The sequence below is a fragment of the Myotis daubentonii genome, chromosome 7, assembly GCF_963259705.1.
Source record: "Myotis daubentonii chromosome 7, mMyoDau2.1, whole genome shotgun sequence".
NCBI lineage: Eukaryota > Metazoa > Chordata > Mammalia > Chiroptera > Vespertilionidae > Myotis > Myotis daubentonii.
The window spans coordinates 32,968,372-32,991,579 of record NC_081846.1 but is presented as its reverse complement, the minus strand read 5'-3'; the positions used below and the strand labels follow the sequence as shown (position 1 = coordinate 32,991,579).

Genomic DNA, 23,208 nt, shown 5'->3' with positions numbered 1-23,208 from the left:
TTCCTATTTAAAAATGTATGTTTGAATCTCTTAATAATAAACATGCATTATCTTCAAAAAATGTTTAAACTCCAAGAAAGATCTATTTTACAAGCTTACCCAAGGTGTGGCCCTCCGTTCATCAGGTCAAAAACCTGGGCAGGGTTCAGCAGCTGTTTGAATCTTCTGAGGAACTTCACACCCTGGTTGTCCCCACTTTTTGAATTGACGAAGACTAACAAGGGGCTTGTGCAGGACGGAGGACATGTGGCCTTCCAGAAGCCTGGATTGAGAATGGAAAAGGGCAGAGGAAGACTAAAAGCCATGAAAGACAGATGGGCATGCCTGATCCTGTAAGAAGTAATCACCAGAGGGCCCTGTAACTTACACAGAACCAGCAAGAGTTAATCAGCATATTTCCACATCGCCACTATCCCTACAGAAGAGAGTGAGTGCCCATCCAGTCTGACTTCATATTTACAAGGATTCTAAATTTCAGAAAGGGGCACCGCCCAGCTCTTTCACTCTTGCTCTTATTCTGAAGAGCTGATTTCCTCCCGGATATAGGCCCCAGTTTCCCACCTTCCCAACAAACACTACTACAAGCATGTCAAACTCGTGGCCAGAGGGTTTGCCATGCTTGACTTACTAATATGCATCATCAAACATGCTCTGGACAAGTGCCAACAGCATGGAATCACGTGCTACTTAATACCTGCTGCTAGATGGAGACCAGCTGACGTAACACATGATTTCAATGGCTCACAGCAGAGACAGACACAAGTCTTTGACTTGGTGTCTACTCACAGCCTACTGGATCCATCACCTTTAACCAAGGTACCAGCCTTGAGTTCTAAGCCTGCCCAGTGGCCATCAGGACACCATTTACCACCTTTGTACATAAGTCCTCTCCCCTGATGGCTGGGTCTGACCTCTTCCCTACCATATCTCAAAATCACCAACAGAGCCTTTTAGAGTGAGGAAGGAGAATGCATGAGGGAGAGCATGAGGAACGGGATAGGCCAGGAGAGAGCCTTGTACCCACCATCGGAATCAATGCTGTTGAGAGCTGTGGGAGGGATGACCGACACTTTACACAGGCCCAGCGGGCACTTGGTCACTAAGGATTCCTTACACGCCGTGTGTACCTGGAACAAGAATCCATGCATCACAAGGGGTCACAGCCTCCTTCAAATACGGCCTACAGTTGCAGGAGGAATGGGCTGTTCCCACTGAGGAACTGACAGGATTCAGGAGGGCTGCGCTCACTCACCATGGCCTTGCACCACAGGCAGCGCCAGTCCTGCAGACGCAGCACGCTGCCACAGGTCTTGTCACACACCGTGCACTTGGCACTCACAGGTAGATTTCCTTCCAGCCACTGGTGAGGCATGGCAATCTGCAGACCAAGCAGAGACATGCACTAGGGACATGTCCCAGCACCCCACACAGGGGCACAGAAGACCTTGGGCAAAGGTGCTCCAAAATGACTTCAAGCAAGACACTTTTCTCACCACAAGCAGAGGGAGAACAGGGTTGTCCCACCCACACTCCTACCCCGGGCACAGCATGACTCACAGGGACTGAACAGAACTCGGCAGCACAAAAGCCCACAGTGAACCCCCAAATGCAGAGTGGGAGCAACTCAAAACCTCAAGGAAGAGAACTGAGGGAGAGGAGAGCCACAATAGTTTGACCAGTGTCCCTTTGCGTACCCCGTCCTCATCCTCAATGATGTCCTTCCCGATGGAGGCCAGTGTGGTCCACTTGCAGTTATTGGTTGCACGCACAGCACAGCGTTTGTGGGCCTTGAACTTGCACACTGTGAGAGAATGAATACATGAACCTTCAAGCCTCATTCATGGCAGCTGCTTCCTGTGCTTGAGGAGTTGGTCCAGTGGAACTGCTCAAGCCTCCTGGACAGTTGGAACAAACAGCACTCCCTGTGTTATGAACTAACTACTGGGACATAGGTAGGGACTGATCTTGGTGAGACTAGACACCCAGTATAGCCAGGAGTCAGCAGACCTTCTGGAAAGGGCCAGAGAGTAACCAGTTCAGTCTCTATCCCAACTGCTCACCCTGCCCCTGCAGCCCAAGGACCGCCATGAACCATGCTTCACATATGGACACTGAAATGTCCATTTCATGACTTTCTGCGTCACAAAACAGTCATCTTCTTTTGACTTTTTCCAACCATTTAAAAATGTAAAACCAGCCCTAACCGGTTTGGCTCAGTGGATAGAGCGTCGGCCTGCGGACTAAAAGGTCCCAGGTTCAATTACGGTCAAGGGCATGTACCTTGGTTGCGGGCACATCCCCAGTGGGAGGTGTGCAGGAGGCCGCTGATCGATGTTTCTCTCTCATTGATGTTTCTAACTTTCTATCCCTCTCTCTTCCTCTCTGTAAAATATCAATAAAATATATATTTAAAAATAATAATAATAAAAATAAAAATGTAAAACCAGCCCAGTCAGTGGTGGCTCAGCTGGTTGAATGTCGACCCACAAACCAAGAGACTGTGGGTTCGATTCCTAGTCAGGGAAGATGCCCGAGTTGCCGGCTGGATTCCTAGTGAGGGGCATGTGAGAGGTGGACAAATTATGTTTCTCTCTCATCAATGTTTCTATTTCTCTATCCCTCTCCCTTCCTCTCTAAAATCAGTAAAAACATTCTTTTTAAAATGTAAAACCCTTTTTAATCTCGCAAGCTGCATAGAAACAGGGGACAGGTGGGATCTGGCCCGAGGAAGACAGTTTGCCTTTCTCTGATCCTGCCCAAACACTGGAACCCTGCCCTCTAGATCTAGAAGACAACTTTCAATCCATTTATCCACAGCCCAATTCACCCCAAGAGGGGGTTTAAATACACTGGGGCTGACAGTTTCAACTCTTTCCCTCCGTGGCCTCTACTTTCTTCTCCATGTCTCCTTATTACTGCCTCCCTTCTTGCCTTTGATCCATTACTATAAAAAAGAACTTATCAAAGACTCCTCAGTAGGCACAATAAATAAGCATGGGGTCACAGCAATCACTTCACTCCTGACGATGTGGGGTGACTACATTTGGACCTCAGCGTCAGACCACCTTTCCCAGCAGATAACACATCGTCCACACCTTCACAGGACAGTCCATGGGACGTGACCCCAGATAGAGCCTCGCGGCACACGTTGCAATAGGTCGGCCTCGCGTGGGAACAGGCGTACCAATTGTGCATCCCTGAGAAGTGGTCCATGCTGTACTGAGTCGGCTGGAAGAAGAAAATAAAGGCAGCAAAGAGAAGGTGAACCTCTGACATTCTTAAATGTGGTAACTTAAACAGGAATCAATAAAGTATCCAGAGGAGGAGAGGAGGAAGGTTATAGAAGACAGGGTCGCAGTACGATGGGGCGACCTTAGTTTACAAGGACCATGCTGAGAACGCAAGTCCAGAGCTGTACGACCCACACATGAGAGACACCCAGACGGCAGCAAACTAAGGAAAGGGCAACAAGAAGAGTTTCTTTCTACCTCAAAATGCTCCCTGTTCTGGACAGTCTTCAGCGCTGCGATCCAATCTTCCATTTCTTTCCTGTTGTCAGCACACAGGATGAGTTTCCTACATGGAGTGATAACCTAAAGAAAGGAACATATTCAACAAATCTATGAACAAAATACAAATGCTAACAACTATAAAAACATCTTAAAAACCTACTTTTACCATATATATTTTAGTGAAAAATAACTGCTTCATTCAAATACTCAATTGAACAGAGCATAAAAATGGTTATCATGAATCACTAAAAAACAAGAACAATCTCAAACCAAAAGACAATCATATTTAGGTTATACATTCACTAAAAATCAACTTAAGTGGACACTTATGATCTACTTACTACTCAGGCACAGTAATAAGCCATAGGAAAAAATTTTTAAAGGAATAGAAACAGCTGTTATTGTTCTAAATCGCTCATGGGGTGACATCCTGCACTGACATAGTTCAGGGACAGTCTGGTCCAAGTTACTCAAAGAACAGGGTGGGCATTTCACATGTACCACATGTAAGTGTTCTCACACAAAACCTTTTAATACATGACAATGGAATAACAGCCAGCTACTGCATGCAGGGCCTGAGCAACATAACTGAACCTGGTAATAATCAACAACTAGAAATTATATCCACAACATATAAAAAAGTCTTTATACACCAACAGAATAAATCTTTCTTACAGAAAAAAGGCTATAAATTTACATTTCACAGAAGAAATACAAAATGGCTAATAAACAAATGAAAAGATGCTTAATTAACCACTCTAGCCATCAGGGGATGCAAATGAAAATAACAAATTATTTTCACCTAATAGATTGGCAAAGTTTTAAAAGATGATAATCCAGTGTTTTCAAAGATATGGGGTGTTGGGGGGAAGAGTTCTCCTGAAGTACTGACAGGAGGTAAACAGCATATAAACTTTATAGAGAAAAACTGGCCCTAGCTGGTTTGGCCGATAGATGTCAGCTTATGGACTGAAGGGTCCCAGGTTCAATTCCGGTCAAGGGCGCATGCCCAGTTTGTGGGCTCGATCCCCAGTATGGGGCATGGAGGAGGCAGCCAATCAATGATTCTCTCTTATCATTGATGTTTTTCTCTCTCTCCCCCTTCTCCCTTCCTCTCTGAAATAAATGAAAATATAGTTTTAAAAAATTATTTTTAAAAAAGGGTGGGAAAAGAAAAACTGGACATGTCTATTAAAATTTTTTAAAGTTATAGCCTTTCACTTAATTTTGTTTTATAATGATGTAAAGTATCTACATGGTTCCAAAGTCAAATCCACAAAATACAGTACATTCAAAAGTCTAGCTGTGTATCTGTTCCTTCCATCCTGGTTCCCTCCCTATGCCAAAGGAGCCCTAAAAATAAATAAACGAAACTACGGTTTATCATTCCATGTGTAAGGTATTTGCTAATACATGTATTAGCACAATTCTCTTTAGAAGCAGTAGCACACCACAGACGCTCTTCTCCTCCTCTGCTTTTCCCTCTGAGTATAAGACCCCGCCCTCACTCCTTAGCAGTATGCAGTGTTTCCTTGGTCTTTCTTGTAGCTGTACCCAGTCTGTTCAACCCGTACCCTATTAATGGTAATGGGTATTATGTTGTTGAAAAGCCTCTGGCATGTCAAAAGTGCCGAAATGCACAGCCTTTAAACAGATCTTTTCATATGTACCAGTGTATTGTGGTGACAGAGTAAATGCATATGTAATTTTGTAGCTATTGCCAAATTCCCCTCTGCAGGGGCTGTGCCATTCTGCATTCCCATCTGCAGTATTAGAGAAATGGCAGCTTTCCCAGGGACTCACCAATGAAGTATGTTATTTAACTTCTGGATTTCTGCTGTTTTGTAGATTATCTCTTCTGTGATTTCCATAAACTACCCACAAAGCTTAACCAGAGAAGAGGATAATCAGAAGTGAGTCACAGATGCAGGGTACTGTTCATTCTTTTAGGTAACCAGGGTAACTGGGATAACTACACGAAGGGGGCCAGGCTGGGTGTAGAAAGAGGCGAAGCTAGAGGAAGGTGAAGGGAGCCTGAAAGACAGAAAACAGAAGACTGGAGAAGTGAGTGCCCTCCAGAGTGGTGGTGGTGGTGGTGGGGGGGGGGGGGGGAGCCACTGTCTCTGAAGCTTCAAAAGCACCACATATAGCCTATATCCCAGCACTGAGCCTACCCATCCAGCCAGCAAACACCTGCTGAGTGTCTCAAAGACCATGACAAGCCAAGGTTCCTGCTCCCAAAGAACTCACCCCAGGCAAAAAGGACATTTCAGAAACTGACATGTGCCATGAGGACAAAGCAGATCATGGGAATGGGGCTGATGGGTGCTTTGGAGGGTGGTCAGAAAAGGCCATAAGACAGCTGGGCAATAGACAAGGCCTTGGGTCAGTGCTTAAGGACTTTTCATCAGTAACTATAAAATCTCAGCAAACACTTCTTTTTATTCACTCTGGGGTAAGTTTTAATATTTGAACATTTTTATCAGTATAATAAATACAATTTCAAAAAGATAATACAATTTATTTTGCATAACTTGGGGATTTTATTGGGGGTTATTTACAGAAGAGAACAATGAGATTTTTCATGTCCTGTTCTATTTTAAGCCTTGTTTCCACTACTCCCGTGACAACCTGTACAAGATCAAGTGTGCATGTTATTCCAGAACTCAGCTCTGTGGTCGGAGCAGGTGGACCTTTGGGCCCTCCCTCGCCCACATGCCTAAGGAAGGAGGGGGGTTACTGGAATAGCTTCGTGGGCACTAGCACCACTGGACAGCAAGTTACAGACAAACTGTTATGTTTAAAGATGGTGACTTAATGGAACAAATGATAAATGATGTCATTTCCTCAATCTGTGTAGTTATTTACAGGGAGTAAACACTGACCAACAGATAAATGTCTAAGAACCTGGTTTTCAGCTATTTCAAGAAACACTTGTGCCTGTTGGAAGCCTCAGACCTGGCCACTGACTGGCTAGGAAACGTGGGAAGACTGTCTTATTTTCTCTTCTGGAAATGGGGGGGTGATAAAAGCTAACTGACAGGGCTGTTATGAGATTAAATGGAACCAAATGTGGACAGAACCAAGCATGGGACCCAACACACAGTGTTCAGGACACATCCTGAGTCCAAAGCCCTCACAAGCTGTGCAACTTGGAACAGGTGCTTCCCTTCCCTGTGCCTCCATCTGCTCATCTGAAAACTGGGGCTACTAATGGTGAGGACACATACCAGGCTGTTGTGAGGTTCTAGGCGGGAACCCGGAAGTGCTGAGAACAGTACTCACATGTAAGCATGTAAGCGCGTCCCACTGTCACTCTCAGTGCTATTTCAGGCTCTTCCCTGTGGAGCCACCTTTCTGAGGCCATTCTGGGGCCAAGAGTCCACCTCCCAGATTATGAGAATCATCAGAGAAGACTCCTACCCACTGAATAAAAATCAGTCTCAGCAGGGTGTGTGTGGAAGGTCACCAGTCGATGTGTCTCTCACATTGATGTTTCTCTGTTTCTCTCTCTCTCCCTCCCCCGCTCCCCGTCCCCCTCCTCCTCTACACTCTCTGAAAAGCAATGGAAAAAATATCCTCAGGAGAGGATTCACACACACACACAAAAATCAGTCTCTGCCTCTGTCTGGTCACACTCTGCCACCTGAGACAGAATTCATGCTTCTTAGCCACCCACGGACCAGGCATGACTCCTCTCCTTATCCCCAATCGCCTTCCAGCTCATGAGAAGCCTCCCAGACACCAGGGAGCAGTCTGCACACCTCAGATACCCAGGACTGAGAGTGAGACAGGTGAGGCTGGGAGGGCCTCCTCGGAAGGAAAGGGAAGTGAGAGGCTTTCTAAGAGAGATGTCTTGGGCAGGGCTCCCTATTCAGTCTCTTGATTTGGGAACAGAGCAGCCAGGACAGGACCCAGGAGAGAAGCAGGTGCTGGAAGAGACCTTCAGGTGATTCCCTCCTGGCTGCTCACCACATCACCAAAAGAAGGCAGGATTTAGAGGAGACACTCTAAGGAATAATAAGAGTGTCCCTTCGTTTGGACTGCAGCCAATACCATAACTCCTAGAAACTAAAGATGGTACGAGAAAGCTAGGACTATCCCTAAAGTTGAGCTTTCACACAGGAAAAGCTTTGCAGACCAAAGAATGTTTTTGGTCTATATTTTTCAAGCAAAGTTGTAACGTAAAAAAATGGCTCACATAACTAAATCAACTTAAAATTTAAATGCAAATTAAAACCAGGGTAATACCGTGAATGTGACAGGACAAGTCAGTGACATCCCAGACTCAGCGGGCCAGGGTCCATGGCTGGAATAAGCAGACTTGATACCAAGGGAAGGAGCAGAGTAGTACCACAGAGCAAGACAGCTACATGGAAACCCACAAGCTGGAGAGAAAGCACACCCCAGGCCTTGAAGCTAGAAGGACAAGAGACAGAGGGAAACAGAGAGGAAGGGGAAAGAGAGAAATGGTAAAAAAGCATTTCTCACATAATTCCCTGAGGCAAGCTAGAAGAGCAGTTAGTGGACTTTAATTCTTACTCCTGCTGGAATCCTGATGTAAAAGCATTTAAAAATCAGTAAGAAAAAAAGCAGACCAACTAAGAAAAAAATGAACAAAAACTTGAACCATTATTTCATCACAGTTGTTTCACAAATGGCCAGAAAGGCACATGGAAAGGTGCTCCACTTCACAAGTCATCTGGAAAATGAAAATTAAAACCCCGGCATGTTTACAAGGTGGCAACACTAACAAGACAGATATCCAGGATTGGTGAGGATGCGGAACACCCTGAACTCTCACATGCTGGTGGGAAGGCGCTTTGTTGCAATTACTGTGGAAACCAGTAAAGCTGGCTTTATATTCACCCCATGGCTCGGGAACTCCATCCACATACACAACAGCAATACAAATGTGCCATCCTCATCAAGACACAGCAGCACTACTCTTCACAGGCCTGCACTGCACACACCCAAACACTCAGCACTGTGAAGTGGACACATTGAAACACAGTGATATTCAGATTAGTACAGGACGAGAATGACCCACCACGGCTACCGCAGTAACATGAATTCTACTATGCTGAAGCAAAAGAAGACAGAAGTATAAATGAATATGAGAGACTGGCAGAGCTATTTTTTTAATGTTAGAAATTAAATATTAAAGTGTTAGAAATGGATCTTGAATACATGAGAAATGCTCAATCTTACAAAATAAATGCAAATTAAAATTATGAGACACTTTTTTTTTCTTCTTTAAATATATTTTTATTGATTTCAGAGAGGAAGAGAGGAGAGAGAGATAGAAACATCAATGATAACAGAGAACCATTGATCGGCCGCTTCCTGCACACCCGCTACTGGTGATCAAGCCTGCAACCCAGGCATGTACCCTTGACCAGAATGGAACCCGGGACCCTTCAGTTCACAGGCAGATGCTCTCTATTCACTGAGCCAAACCAGCTGGGGCAAGACACCTTTTTTTTTAATCTCCCAGAGAGAGACTAGTCTGGTAACCTGCTATATTGGGGGCATGAATTAATACACCTCCTATGGAGAACACAGGGTGAAATCTAGCGAACTTTAAAATACAAATCTTGGGAGAACCAAGATGGTGGCATAGGTTAACGCCGGAGTTTGCTGCTTTGAACAACCACTTCAAAAGCAAAACTAAAAGACGGAAGGGACATCACCCAGAACCACAGGAACGCTGGCTGAGTGGAAGTCCTACAACTAGGAGGAAAGAGAAACGCATACGGACACTCAGAGGAGGCGCAATGCTGAAGTCAAATTCTGAGGTGCGGAGTGCGTGGAGCGGGCTGGCGGCGGAGGGCGCGGTTGTTGTTTTCAATCGGGAGGGACTCGCAGACTCTGAGCTCCAGATACAGGCGAGTCTTTAGGGACCCAGACTCAAACGGGAGAAGCGGGACAGTCTGGCTTCGGTCAGAGCGAGTGCAGATTTCTCTCCGAGCTTTGCAGCGGGTGCTGGGACTCAGAGAGGCAGAGCCCCTGGGGACAGGACTGAGAGCCGCCATAACTGCTCTCTCCGGCCCACCCTGTTGATCCTGTGCGACCCGCCCTGCCCAAGCCCTGCACAGAGGCATTTGCCGGATAGCCTCAGGCAAAGGCTAGATTAGCACCTCCCTAGAGGACAGAAGTTCTCTCACTGCTGACACAGCTGATTCTCATAGCCACTTGGCCTGGAGGTCAAACCCTCCCTGGAATTAGCTACAACAATCAAGATTTAACTATAAGACTTCGAACAAAGACCACTAGGGGGTACACCAAGGAAGCATAACAAAATGCGGAGACAAAGAAACAGGACAAAATTGTCAATGGAAGATATAGAGTTCAGAACCACACTTTTAAGGTCTCTCAAGAACTGTTTAGAAGCCGTCGATAAACTTAATGAGATCTACACAAAAACTAATGAGACCCTCGATGCTATATTGGGGAACCAACTAGAAATTAAGCATACACGGACTGAAATAACCAATATTATACAGACTCCCGACAGCAGACCAGAGGAGCGCAAGAATCAAGTCAATGATTTGAAATGCAAGGAAGCAAAAAACACCCAACAGGAAAAGCAAAATGAAAAAAGAATCCAAAAATGGGAGGATAATGTAAGGAGCCTCTGGGACAGCTTCAAGCGTACCAACATCAGAATTATAGGGGTGCCAGAAGATGAGAGAGACCAAGATATTGAAAACCTATTTGAAGAAATATTGACAGAAAACTTCCCCCACCTGGTGAAAGAAATGGACTTACAGGTCCAAGAAGCGCGGAGAACCCCAAACAAAAGGAATCCAAAGAGGACCACACCAAGACACATCATCATTAAAATGCCAAGAGCAAAAGATAAAGAGAGAATCTTAAAAGCAGCAAGAGAAAGAAACCCAGTTACCTACAAGGGAATACCCATACGACTGTCAGCTGATTTCTCAACAGAAACTTTGCAGGCCAGAAGGGAATGGCAAGAAATATTCAAAGTGATGAATACCAAGAACCTACAACCAAGATTACTTTATCCAGCAAAGCTATCATTCAGAATTGAAGGTCAGATAAAGAGCTTCACAGATAAGGAAAAGCTAAAGGAGTTCATCACCACCAAACCAGGATTATATGAAATGCTGAAAGGTATCCTTTAAGAAGAGGAAGAAGAAGAAAAAGGTAAAGATACAAATTATGAACAACAAATATGCATCTATCAACAAGTGAATCTAAGAATCAAGTGAATAAATAATCTGATGAACAGAATGAACTGGTGATTATAATAGAATCAGGGACATAGAAAGGGAATGGACTGACTATTTTTTGGGGGGAAAGGGGTGTGGGAGATTCGGGAAGAGACTGGACAAAAATCGTGCACATATGGATGAGGACAGTGGGTGGGGAGTGAGGGCGGAGGGTGGGGCGGGAACTGGGAGGAGGGGAGTTATGGGGGGGAAAAAAGAGGAACAAATGTAATAATCTGAACAATAAAGATTTAATTGAAAATAAATAAATAAATAAATAAATAAAATACAAATCTTTATCAACAGTGCTTCTATAAATTTACCCTACAAATATGCCTCATGCGAAGTGACATACAATATATATACACAGTTTTTCATGGCAATATTCATAGTAAAAATAAAAGATTGGAAATGACTCAAATATTGATCAAGATAAAACCGGTATGCCCTGGCCAGTGTAGTTCAATTGGTTGGAGCATCGTCCTATACACCGAATGGTTATGGGTTTCATTTCCAATCAGGGCACATACCCAAATTTCAGGGCACATACCCAAATTTCAGGTTTGGTCCCCGGTCAGGGTGTGTACAGGAGGCCACCAATCGGTGTTTCTCTCTCCCTCTCCCTTCCTCTCTCTCTAAAATCAAGGAAAGCATATCATCGAGGGTGAGAATTAAAAAAAAAAAAAAAAAAAAAGATCTGTAGGCAACTGGTGCATAAATTATGGAGCATTCCTATAGTGCAGTGGTTCTCAACCTTCCTAATGCCGAGACCCTTTAACACAGTTCCTCGCCCTGACCGGTTTGGCTCAGTGGGTAGAGCGTCAGCCTGCAGACTGAAGGGTCCCGGGTTCGATTCCGGCCAAGGGCATGTACCTTGGTTGCGGGCACATCCCCAGTGGGAGGTGTGCAGGAGGGCAGCTGATCGATGTTTCTCTCTCATCGATGTTTCCAACTCTCTATCCCTCTCCTTTCCTCTCTGTAAAAAATGAATAAAATATATATTTTTTAAAAATACAGTTCCTCATGTTGTGGTGACCCCCAATTTCATTGTTACAAATTGAACATAATTAAAGCACAGTGATTAATCACAAAAACAATATGTAATTATATATGTGTTTTCCAATGGTCTTAGGCGACCCCTGTGAAAGGGTCGTTCGACCCCCCAAAGGGGTCACAACCCACAGGTTGAGAACCGCTGCTATAGTGGAATACTATACAGCCATATCACATTCTTATATTCTTAAGTTTAGAATTACATGCTAAATACCAAAAAAAGAACTTTAAAAGTTCTATTTGAAACAAGAACTTTTGCTTCCAAAAAATGAACTTCCAGGAAATACAAAATATCTGGAGGCTCCAAATGAGTCTATGACACTAAAGCCAGACAAATATCTTCCAAGGTCCTGGGGAGAATTAGCCAAGATTATTAAGCCTTGATTTCTTTCAGAAATCAAGGAGAAAAAGGAGACATGCTGGAAGAATACAGATGTGATGTTTAATTCGATGAGAAGGTGGACTCCTGAATTATAAAGACACTAGCTGGTATGACAAAGAAGGTGCCAAATGACAGTGCAGCTACCATGGTGGGGCTCTTAGTAGTCCAGGGAAATGTCTAGGTGTTTATAGGTATTTGCTTGTTTCATCTTCTCTACAACCTAATGAAGTAGCTATCGAGAGAACACTGAGGCCCACTGAGTCACCTGCCCAAAGTCCCATAGCTAATGAAGTAGGAGGCCAGACACCAAGCAGGTTGGCTCCAGGCCTGACTGCTGACCCCCTACCCCCACCCACCCACAGCAGCGTCCCTGAGTGAAAAGTGCGGGTCCCTAAAGGTTACATACTGTGGGATCCCATGAACACTTTTGAGATGACAAAAGTATAGAAATGACAGATTAGTGGTTGCGGAGGGTTAAGGGGGGTGTGGCTATTAAGGAAACCAGAGGATCCCGGTGGAGATGAAGATCTTCTGGATCTTAACTGTGTCTATGTCAACATCCTGGTTGTGAAGTTTTGCTATAGCTTTGCAAGACCTTACTCCTGGGGAAACTGGGTGAAGGACACAAAGGATCTCTGTATTATTTCAATTCCGTGTAAATCTACATTGCTCTCCAAATAAAAGGTTTAATTAAAAATAAGCAACCACGCCCTGGTCAGGTGGCTCGGTTGGAACATCATCCTATACACCAAAAATAAGTAACCCCAATCAACATTTTCTAACATCTAACATGTTTAAGGTGGGAAAACTGGGAGTAACTCTAGAACAATGCCATCTTTCTTAAGGACAAGGACATCTGTGTTCTCAGCACAAATTAAAAGTGTAATCTTATCTTATTAAAGTCCCTATTTGTAGGCAGTGCAAGCTCATGAAACATCTGACTTGCCAAGGAAACATTATGCGACACACCTTTGGCACACATTCCCAAAGAAAACCACATCCTCTGCATATGCCTGTGCCCGAGTACACAGGAGGGCCATGGTGCTGCCGCCGGCGTGTGAAGGGCAGAGCCCCGGAAATAGCAGGCCTCGTTTCTACACCAGCAGTGCCTGAGAAATCAGTCAGGCTGTGCTTCACACCAGTCGTGAACCACAGGTCCTGCCTCACACAGCACTGTGCTTCTTTGGTGGGTGAACCCCATCGACAGCAGGTGCACTCCGGAAACTACCAGAAATGCCACCAAGACAAGCTGCCTCCCCAGCTCCAGACCCATAGATCCCACTGCCCAACAGACAGAACCATCAGGGGCCCCTCTCACATACCTAGACATGTCCTCAGGCGGACTACTCTCCACCCCAACCCAGCTAGGGGGCCTCAAGCTCCAAATTCTTCCTTTTTTCTAAGAAATAAATTCATTTAAACAGACAAGATCCCTGCTCAAATGCAGACAGGGAATAAATAACATAATAAAGAAATAAACTATAGCCCTAGACAGTCTGGCTCAGTGGATAGAGCACCAGCCTGTGAACTGAAGTGTTCTGGGTTTGATTCCGGCCAAGGGCACATACCTTTGTTGCAGGCTCCCCAGCCCTGGTCGGGATGCGTGCAGGAGGCAACCAATCAATGTGTCTCTCTCACATCGATGTTTCTCTCTGTCTCTCCCTCCCTCTCCCTTCCTCTCTCTCTAAAAACCAATGGAAAAATATCCTCAGATGAGGATTAACAAAAAAACAAACAGAAATTATACAGTATGGAATAGTAGCTGGTGATAAGTCTATAGAAAAAAGATCAGAAAAACAAGGTTGGAGCCAAGGTAGGCCTCACTGGAAAAGGCTGAAAGGGCACGGCAGGAAGAGGTGAGCAAAGGCCTGGAGCAGGAGAGAGCCTGGAGAAACAACGGGACACAGAGAGCCATGCCGGTATCTGTAGGAACTTGGGCTTTTACTCCGGAGTGGAATGGGAACCACAGAGCTTTTGAGCAGAAGTCTGGCATCTGACGTAGGTTTAAAAACATCCATTCTGGCTGCTTTATTGAAAACTGAGTGTAAGGGCCAGAACAGAAGTCAGGAAACCCTTTGGAAGGAGCTCAGAGATCCCATCAAGAGATAAAGGGAAGGTGCATTCTGAAGTATGCTGAGGGCAACAGGATCTCCTGACAGACTGACTGGATGGATGGATGGATGGATGGACGGACGGACAGACAGCTGGCTGGCTGGCTGTGAGGCAGAGGAGCCAACAGCAACACCTGAACAGCTGGAAAAGGAGCCAATATCTGGGACAGAAAGCTGTGAACAGGCTCTGCAGTTGTGGGGTGGGGACCAGTAGTTCCATTTCGGACATGCTGAGGTGTCTTACCAGAAGGTCATCTCACCCATGAGCTCTTCACCTTGCCAGCAGCTTGGCTACATTAAAACAAGAAAGGAGATCCCTCATAAATTACCACTGCTGCCAGTAGTTTAAAAAGTGACGTTTAGAAGAGCAATCTGATAATATTTCATCAAGCAGAAGACGTACACACCTGGCAATTCTACCCTCAGAAACACACTCCAGAGAAACTTGTGCCCAAGTGCCCAGGAAGACAAGTATGACTTCACAGTAGTGCTGTTTATAGTGTGAAACTGGGGAAACCCAAGTCAACAGTAGGACACTGTATACATAAGCTATAAACACTAACAATTAAGCATTGTGGTCCTCAATGTGGGCTACGCTTGTAACTGTGAGATTCACATCCCACTTCCCACTCCCCAGGAATCAGTTGTTTTAAACTTTGAACTACTTAATTAGAGATGGATGTGGCCACATGAATAAATCTCAGAAACAATGCTGGGTGGAAAAAGCAGGTTGCACCATTTACTCAAAAATTTGAAGCTGGTAAAAAATGCTACATATTGTTTGTACCTACATATATGAGTAGAGCAAGTATTAAAAACATGCAAACAAGTGATAGACACCAAACTCAGCATGGGGTGAACTCTGGGGAGGAAGGGCAGGAGGGCAGGAAAGGGATGACAAAGGACTACAAGGTAGATCGATGATTCCCTTTCATCATATATGTTGAGCACATCCATAATGCTTCTTTCTCAGGCCAGGAAATGTACACAGTTGTTCAGTATGTTACTTTCTTCTTTTTTTTTTTTTAATCCTCACCTGAGGACATACTTAGAGAGAGGAAGGGGGAGAAGGAGAGAGAGGAAGAGGGAGGGAGGGAGGGAGGGAGAGAGAGAGAACCACCAGTGTGAGAGAGAATGATTGATTGGTTGCCTTCCTTATAGGCCCTCAACAGAGATCAAACCCGAAACCCAGGTATGTGCTCTGACCCGGAACCAAATCAGCAATCTTTTGGTGCACAGGACGATGCTCAACCAACTGAACCACTATGGCCAGGCCATTATATTACTTTTTGAATGTCTAAAATATTTAATGATTTTTAAAATGTTAAACGTTCTGGCACAAAAATAAGCTAAAATACCCAAGCCAGAGCTGGTGACACATACAGCATGTCTTGTATTTGTAGTTTACAGTATTTATGTCTATGTATATATACACACATATACAGTTCACATAGTTTATCCTATATAATAAAAGCCTAGGTGGCGTAGCACGAGCCCTTGCACAACATCGTCACAAGATGGCCAGCAGGGGAGGGCAGTTGGGGGCAACCAGGCTGGCAGAGGAGGGCAGTTGGGGGTGACCAGGCCTGCAGGGGAGGGTAGTGCCGGCCTAAACCGGCAGTTGGACATCCCCCAAGTGGTCCCAGATTGGAGAGGGTACAGGCCGGTTGAGGGACATCTCCCTCCCATGCACGAATTTCATGCACCAGGCCTCTAGTTATACTATATAAGCGTATAGTTTAACATTACAAAAGGGAATGGGTCAGCCTGAAGCCATGCCTGCAGACAGATTCTGCTGGTGAAACTGGGGAACTCTCCAGCGCTGGAACTTGGTTTCCATACCTGCATTCTCACCATAGTTAATACCGTCACCAGGCACTCTCTGGCAGTTTCACACCAGACAGGCACCACTGGCTGCCATACATTTCATGGCAGACACTACTGTGCCTAACTTGCCTCTCAAATATCTCCTCCTGGAATAGAATCCTTAATCTTATAGAGCTGGCTGAGTGTGTGAAAGTAAGGGGCATGCTTTATAAAAGGAGGAAGAGGGAGGTACTGGTGGGACCCCTCAGAAGGAAGCTTTTAGAGACCAATAAAAAGCCTTCTCTCCCAACATAACCCATCTTCCATGAATCATTAGGGTGGCTGCCATTGGAAGCTAACATTGAACCCTGGAAACTCCTTTTTCAGGATCCTCAAAGCACAGAGATATGTGTCCTGCAGCTTAAAGGACAAGTCAGCTCAATAAGCTTCAGTGAGGGTTACTGGTGTGTGGCACAGGAGCAATACTGCAAAAGTTACATAGACTAAAATGTCAGAGTCACTGGTGCAAATGACTTGTCTCTCTAGTTCTCAACTTCTTAACCTGCAAAATGAGTACCAGTGCCTGGCCCTCAGATCACTCCAAAGGAAAGGAGATAGAACATTATTGCTGCTAGCAACAGGAGCCATAATCAGGCCCAACACAGGTCAGGGCATATAAGACGATGCATAAGAGCAAATGGTTGGCTCCCCAGCTGCTACTGCAGCGAGGAAGCCACAGCAGACACCTGGGCTTAGGGGACACCGAGCAACCCATGTGGGCATCTGGTCAGCACCTGCCTAAAGCACCGTCCAACACCACTGGGCAAAGATCACCCACATCTACAGCAGTACGAGTAAGGAGTGGGCACTCCACCTAGGCAGGTGACTTCCAGGCTCCACCGTGCTTGTTTTGAAGGTCAGGGGTGAAATTTCTCCTGTGACAAAGCTCAGACAACAGGAATTCATCACAGAAAAGCTTACCTGTCCTGCAGGCTTTCTGTCTGGTCAGATAGGGACTAAAGGCTGTGTCTAACATATAGGTGAAGTCATATACCAAGCCGATGGCTTTAAAAATCCCAGCCTTCCTCTTATAAGAAATATAAAAGTCAACCCTCCAGCGACCCAATAATCTATTAATTCTTTCCACTCACTTCATTTTATTTTTTTAAATATATTTTTATTGATTTTCAAGAGGGAGAGATAGAAACATCTACGATGAAAGGGAATCATTGATCCACCTCTCACCAGGGATTGAGCCCACAACTCACTTCATTTAAATCCTTACAGTGTAACTTCTTTCCCACACAGCTTCCCATGTTGCCCACCATCATCTGGAACTCTTACCTGCTGCTTTCCTCTCTTTCAGAACATTATCCAACTGCTCAAAATGGATCAGAATTAGAGTGGTCCAGCAAAACCAAAAACTGAGTTTTAACATCAATGGACAAGAAGAACCCGTGGACCACCAAAGAGGAGAAGAGACGCCAGAGTAACAAAGCAGCCCCACGCAGGTCAGCGCTGACCAGAAGAGGCGAAAAGCGACAGTACTGGGACAGGACCAGAAGCCTGGAAACGCTCTCCTAAATATAGCTCCCCGGTCTGCAGGGCTTGAAAAAGTGGCTGAGAATAAGCATCTGACACACTCGGTAATTTCTGTCACTTCCTGTTACTCACATCCTGATGTTCAGATGCTGCCCAAAATCCTGGAATGGTGCACACAAATCCTACCTTAAAGCCCCCTGAGACACAGGCTATTCAAAACAGTTGGATGTGCGTAGACAACGCACTTCCTCACGGAGAGCCGTACGAAACACAAAAATAGACACACGCAAACAAGTTCCTGAAGGTCCCTGTGCAAAAGAAGCCCCAGAAGGCAGGTCCAGACCTCCAGGCATTCAGCTCTGCCTGCTGCCTGAGCCCCAGAGAGGAGCCAGGCATGAACTAATGATGGAACACTTTCCTCCCTGAATCCGCACCTCACTTCCAATCTCTTGGGGCAAAGTGGTGATGGGGTCACCACCACCACAGCAACTGACCTGCCCAGGGGCCCAGAGCAAACAGTCAAGGCCAAGCACCCTCCTCCCGGCTCTGCCCCACCTCACAGCCTTCCTGAGGACACCAGCACCCAGGAATGCAGGACGCCCAGGCAGGCAGCACAGCCAATTGGGCCAGAGGTTAAAAATCACTTGTAATCTATCAGAAGACAGATTTTTAAAAAGGAACAAAAAGTAAAATGAAGCAAGAAGTAATACCTAAAACTGAAACATGAAAAACCTATTTGGGATTATTCATCTATTCAGTATTTCAACAGTGCTTCATTAAGCCTTGCAATGTGTTTGATGTGTGGGAAACCTCAGAGATAGAGCAGAGCCCACCTTGAGCATGGGTGGTGGAGGCAGAGAGCCCCTGGGGCACCACCACAGGAAGGGCACCAGGTATGGAGGTGGTGCCCCAGAAGGCACTTCCCCAATATCAGGTAGGAAACAGGAAACAGGCACAAAGAAGGCAAAATACAAACCAAAAAAATCTAGCATGTTTCCAACAGCAAAACACTAGAAATAACCTAAATCTCCAAAACTGGGGAGTGGTGAAATAAATGATGACTGGATCATACAACAGAATACCTTATAGCCAATTGTTAAAAGGATGATGAGGCACAGAAATTTAAAAAGTGAGTTACAAATTAGTATGTGTATCATTGATCCCACTGTTTGTGAAACTAATGCATATGTATTGATATTCATAGGAAACACCTAAAAAACTATATGTCTATGTTAGGGTTTTTAAATCTCTGTACTACTGACATTTGAGGCCAATTAATTCTCTGTTGTCCCCCACAACATTGTATGTTGCTGAGCAGCAATCCTGGACATCCTCCCCACCCCAAAGTTATCACAACCCAAAATGTCTCTGACTACTAAAGTCCTCTGTGGGCTGATCACACTCTCTCACCCCCTATCCCACCCATGTTTGAGAACCATGGTCTCTATAATAGTGTTTAAATCTAGAATCTCAGTGATAAGACCTGGGAGTCCTTTTGTTTGTTTGGGTTATGGCACTTACTTACTCATCTATATATATAAAAGCCCAGCAACCGAATGGCAGAACTGGTTAACCAGTCGCTATTACGCACACTGACCACCAGGGGGAAGACGCTCAACACAGGAGCAGCCCCCTGGTGGTCAGTGTGATCCCACAGCGGGAGCAGCTGCCAGCAGGCCCAGGGTGAGGCCAAGTCTCTGCACCTATCAAGTACCTGAGACAATCCAGACTCTGGCCTGACCCCACCAGCTAATGCAGCCCCTCTAAGGTGTGTTCTAGAAAGAGCATGGGGAGCTGGCATAGCGGATGGCAAGAGGGCACGTGACCGTGGACTCCCCGGGGAGGCTGTCCTGATGGCTGAGGATCTTGGAGCACATCTGCCTTGAACATCCCCAATGGTGTAACCAACCTGGCATCACATATCAAGGACATTCACCGAGTGACTTTGGGGTGCAAAGCTCTCCACCAAGTACCTCCAGGACACAGAACACACCTTTACCCAAGACATTAGCCCAAAATATCAGCTCAGACTAATTTCCTCATCCAGCAGCCACTCAGAGGGCAGGTCCACAGCCTCTCAGCTGACCAGGATGAGCAGTGCTCCCACAACGGGCAGATCCCCGCAGGCCATGCCCCCTCCCCACCAGTGCACAAATCCATGCACTAGGTCTCTAGTATCCTATATAATAAAAGGGCAATATGCAAATCGGCCGAATAGCAGAACAACCTGTCACTATGATGCACACTGACCACCAGGGGGCAGACGCTCAATACAGGAGCTGCCCCCTGGTGGTCAGTGTGCTCCCCCAGGGGGAGCGCCACTCAGCCACAAGCCAGGCTGATGGCTGGCGAGCGCAGCAGTGGTGGCGGGAGCCTCTCTTGCCTCTGCAGCAGCACTAAGGATGTCCGACTGACGGCTCCCCACGGGGAGCAGGCCTAAGCCATCAGTTGGACATCCCCCAAGGGCTCCCGGACTAATAAAGAGTGCAGGCCAGACTGAGGGACACGCCCCCCCCAAAGTGTATGAATGTTGTGCACCAGGCCTCTAGTTTGTATATAAAGGTGAATAAAAAACAATCCTAGCATTAGTAAAACATTACAAGTGTTTTTGCTATAGTGCAGAGATTTTCAACCTTTTCATCTTATGACACACAAATTACTAAAATTCTGTGACACACCAAAAAATATATTATTTTGCCAATCTGACCAAAAAAAAAAATTGGTATAATTATACTTCATTCACACCAAGCAGATATTGTTTTGTTGGCCACTGTCATTTTTTTATTTGACAATCTATGGGAAAAGAGTTCAGTGCCCCTGATGAAATAGTCAGTATTGCACGTTTTAAAAATTCTCTCTCACGGTTTGAAAATCACTGCTATAAGGCAATGCAGTAAACCCTCACACTCTATAAAAAGGCACAATAAAAACAAGTCTCATGGGAAAGGATGAGATGGGGCAGAGCACTCAAAACCTGTGCAATTTTGTAACCAAGCATTAACAAATAACAGCAATCCTAATAAAAATACTAGTGCATAAGAAAATTATACAGTAAATATAGAACTTTACCTTTTTAAAAAGAAGTGAGAGTTGCTGCAGCTGAGTTGTGGAGTTATGAGCAAAATGCACAAAGATCTAAGACACAATAAGCAATTCCAAGGCAGAGCCTGAAGGCGGGGAGCCCAGCGCTGTGCTCCCCTTTGGCCGGCCTCCTCCTGCATCTAATGATCACAACTGGGCCAGTGCACTTTTTGTTAGAGAAACACACCCAGCAAAAAGGACTAAGTGCATCTCCCTCTTGGCTACTGCACAGAGGGAGCAATGTGCTCCAAGTCATTAGCTCAAACTAATATTGATCCAGTGGTCATGAAATCTAATTCAGAGTACCCTAACAGTGGATCATGGGGATGGAGGGAGGAGGGTAGAAAGGCTTTGGCAATTTTAAATCTTGCCACCACCATGCTGTCATAATGTATCTGTTTTTCTCTGGGATGGTTTGATGGTAGATCTGCTTACACCCAAGTAATGTTACAGTAACTGGTAGGAGGGGAAGAAAGGGGAGGGCAGGGGATGCGAGGGCAGGGGAGGGAATGGCAGGGGAGGGGTTCATAAGCAACCTCTGCAGTCCAAGGTCAGCCAAGCACTTTACTGACCACCAAAGGTCAATCTGATTAGGCAGTAAGATATCCCAGGCCCAAGGAAAAAATGCTGCAAGTGCTGACTCACCAGGAGGCCACCCTTGGAACAATCTTATGCATGCCTTTATTGATGAGCTAAGTAAACCAGGCAACATGCTATGCAGCCAGAAAACAAACAAACTGCCAAAGGGGAAACCCAGGTTTACAAGGAATGTATGAGAAGGCATCTTTACATTATAGTACTGCCTAACAAAGGATGGAGGGAGGGAGGCTGATTAAAGGGCAAGACACACAGCCTGGAAAACTGGAAACTGACCTTTCAGGTGGTGGGGTTAAGGGATTATTTTTTCTTTTCCTTCTGGTTTTCTGTATTTTCTAAATTTTCTACAGTAAAAAAGTGTTTTAAAATATACCTATCTTTTTCTTTTTTCCTACAAAATCAACATCTGGGACAAAAACTACAAGCATTTTCCTCTTCTTCATTCCAAACTGACCCTGCTGTGCCTGATGGCCTCTGTTGGCCTAGCTAACAGCACATTTCCCACCACTCTGCAGCTAGGGCCATCATTGGGGGGAAGCAGCGGCAGCCATTCCTGTCCCGGGCTACCTCCTCCCTGACTCCCTGTGGCATCTCCTGTGGCATCTGCCATGAGGGAACCGAGAGGGAAAGCCTGGTCTCTGGCCCTGGTTTTTTCAAAAATAGAAAAACAAGCCTCTACCTTACTCAAACCACTATTACCTGTGTTTTCTGTTAAACATCCAAAACCTCATCTGAATTGAGGCACCATGCCCCTCAACTCACAGAAGAGAAAGCTGAGGCACAGAACTTGAGTTTTCCTTATCTTCCAGGTAAATAGCTTAATTTACTTCATTAGATAAGAACTCAAAACTCTCACCTCAGCCCTAACCAGTTTGGCTCAGTGGACAGAGCATCAGCCTGCAGACTGAAGGGTCCCAGGTTCGATTCCGGTCAAGGGCATGTACCTTGGTTGTGGGCACATCCCCAGTAGGGGTGTGCAGGAGGCAGCTGATCGATGTTTCTCTCTCGATGTTTCTAACTCTCTATCCCTCTCCCTTCCTCTCTGTAAAAAATCAATAAACTATATTTTTAAAAAAAAAAAAAAAAAACAACAAAACTCTCAACTCAAATGGGCAGCAACACTAAGGAAGCCTGATTTAACAGAGAATACCAGTAAGGGTGAAATAACAACCCCACAGACCAAATCTGAGGACTCAAGTCAGGGCTGGGCAAATTCCAGCCTGTCCCCTCTTCTTTAAACAAAGTTACTGAAACGAAGCCACCACCCACTTATTGACATTGTTTTGGCTGCTACATATAGCCCAAGACCCTACAGCCCTCAAAGCCTGAAAATACATGGCTCTCTATAAAAGTTTATCACTAACCTCTGATGTAAATTATTGGTCCCATAATGAAGTATGGTAGCAATCATCTCGGGTAGAAACTATAGTTTAACTTTAACCCTGCTGTTTGGTTTCTGTACTTATTTGTTTGCTAAAATAATAGAAAAGTTATTTTGATTTTCTGAATTATATAAATCACCCCATTCGATTGAATACCCGATTGATTGTACTGTGAATATCTCATTGGTTGTGGTCATAATGGTCTTAGAAAGCACATTTTCCTTTACCTGGGAAAGACAGCACAATTATCCCAAGGTCAGAGAGCTCCAGTTAACGTGTCCCTGTTGACTCAGTGTTCCAGAGACCCAAAACTTTAATTTAGATAACATGCTTAAGTCTGACCAGGTTCCTCATTCCAGAGGGCTCTAGATAATGTGTTTCTGTCAATTCAGTGATCCTGAGACCCCAAGCTATAATTTAGATAACTTCTGATCTGCTTCTGTAAACTGCTTTTTTGTGAACCAGGTTCCTCATTCCAAACCCTGGGATGTAATCAATACCTTT

General features: G+C 45.2%; 1 protein-coding gene across 5 annotated transcripts in view; it reads right to left on the bottom strand.

The window, feature by feature from the left end:
- Positions 1–23,208, bottom strand: part of DGKD (diacylglycerol kinase delta) — a 113,566-nt gene that overhangs the window by 29,257 nt on the left and 61,101 nt on the right. For 2 of the 5 annotated variants that reach the window (XM_059703577.1, XM_059703578.1), the window contains exons 4-10: positions 7,764–7,931; positions 3,489–3,593; positions 3,096–3,228; positions 1,695–1,801; positions 1,253–1,378; positions 1,025–1,127; positions 100–262 (exon numbers count right to left, since the gene is read on the bottom strand). In XM_059703577.1, the coding sequence (XP_059559560.1) occupies positions 100–262; positions 1,025–1,127; positions 1,253–1,378; positions 1,695–1,801; positions 3,096–3,228; positions 3,489–3,593; positions 7,764–7,931 (905 nt within the window). Of the gene's footprint in view, positions 1–99; positions 263–1,024; positions 1,128–1,252; positions 1,379–1,694; positions 1,802–3,095; positions 3,229–3,488; positions 3,594–7,763; positions 7,932–17,446; positions 17,650–23,208 lie in introns of those variants that run through there. The other 3 variants (XM_059703576.1, XM_059703579.1, XM_059703580.1) reach the window with 2 other exon arrangements.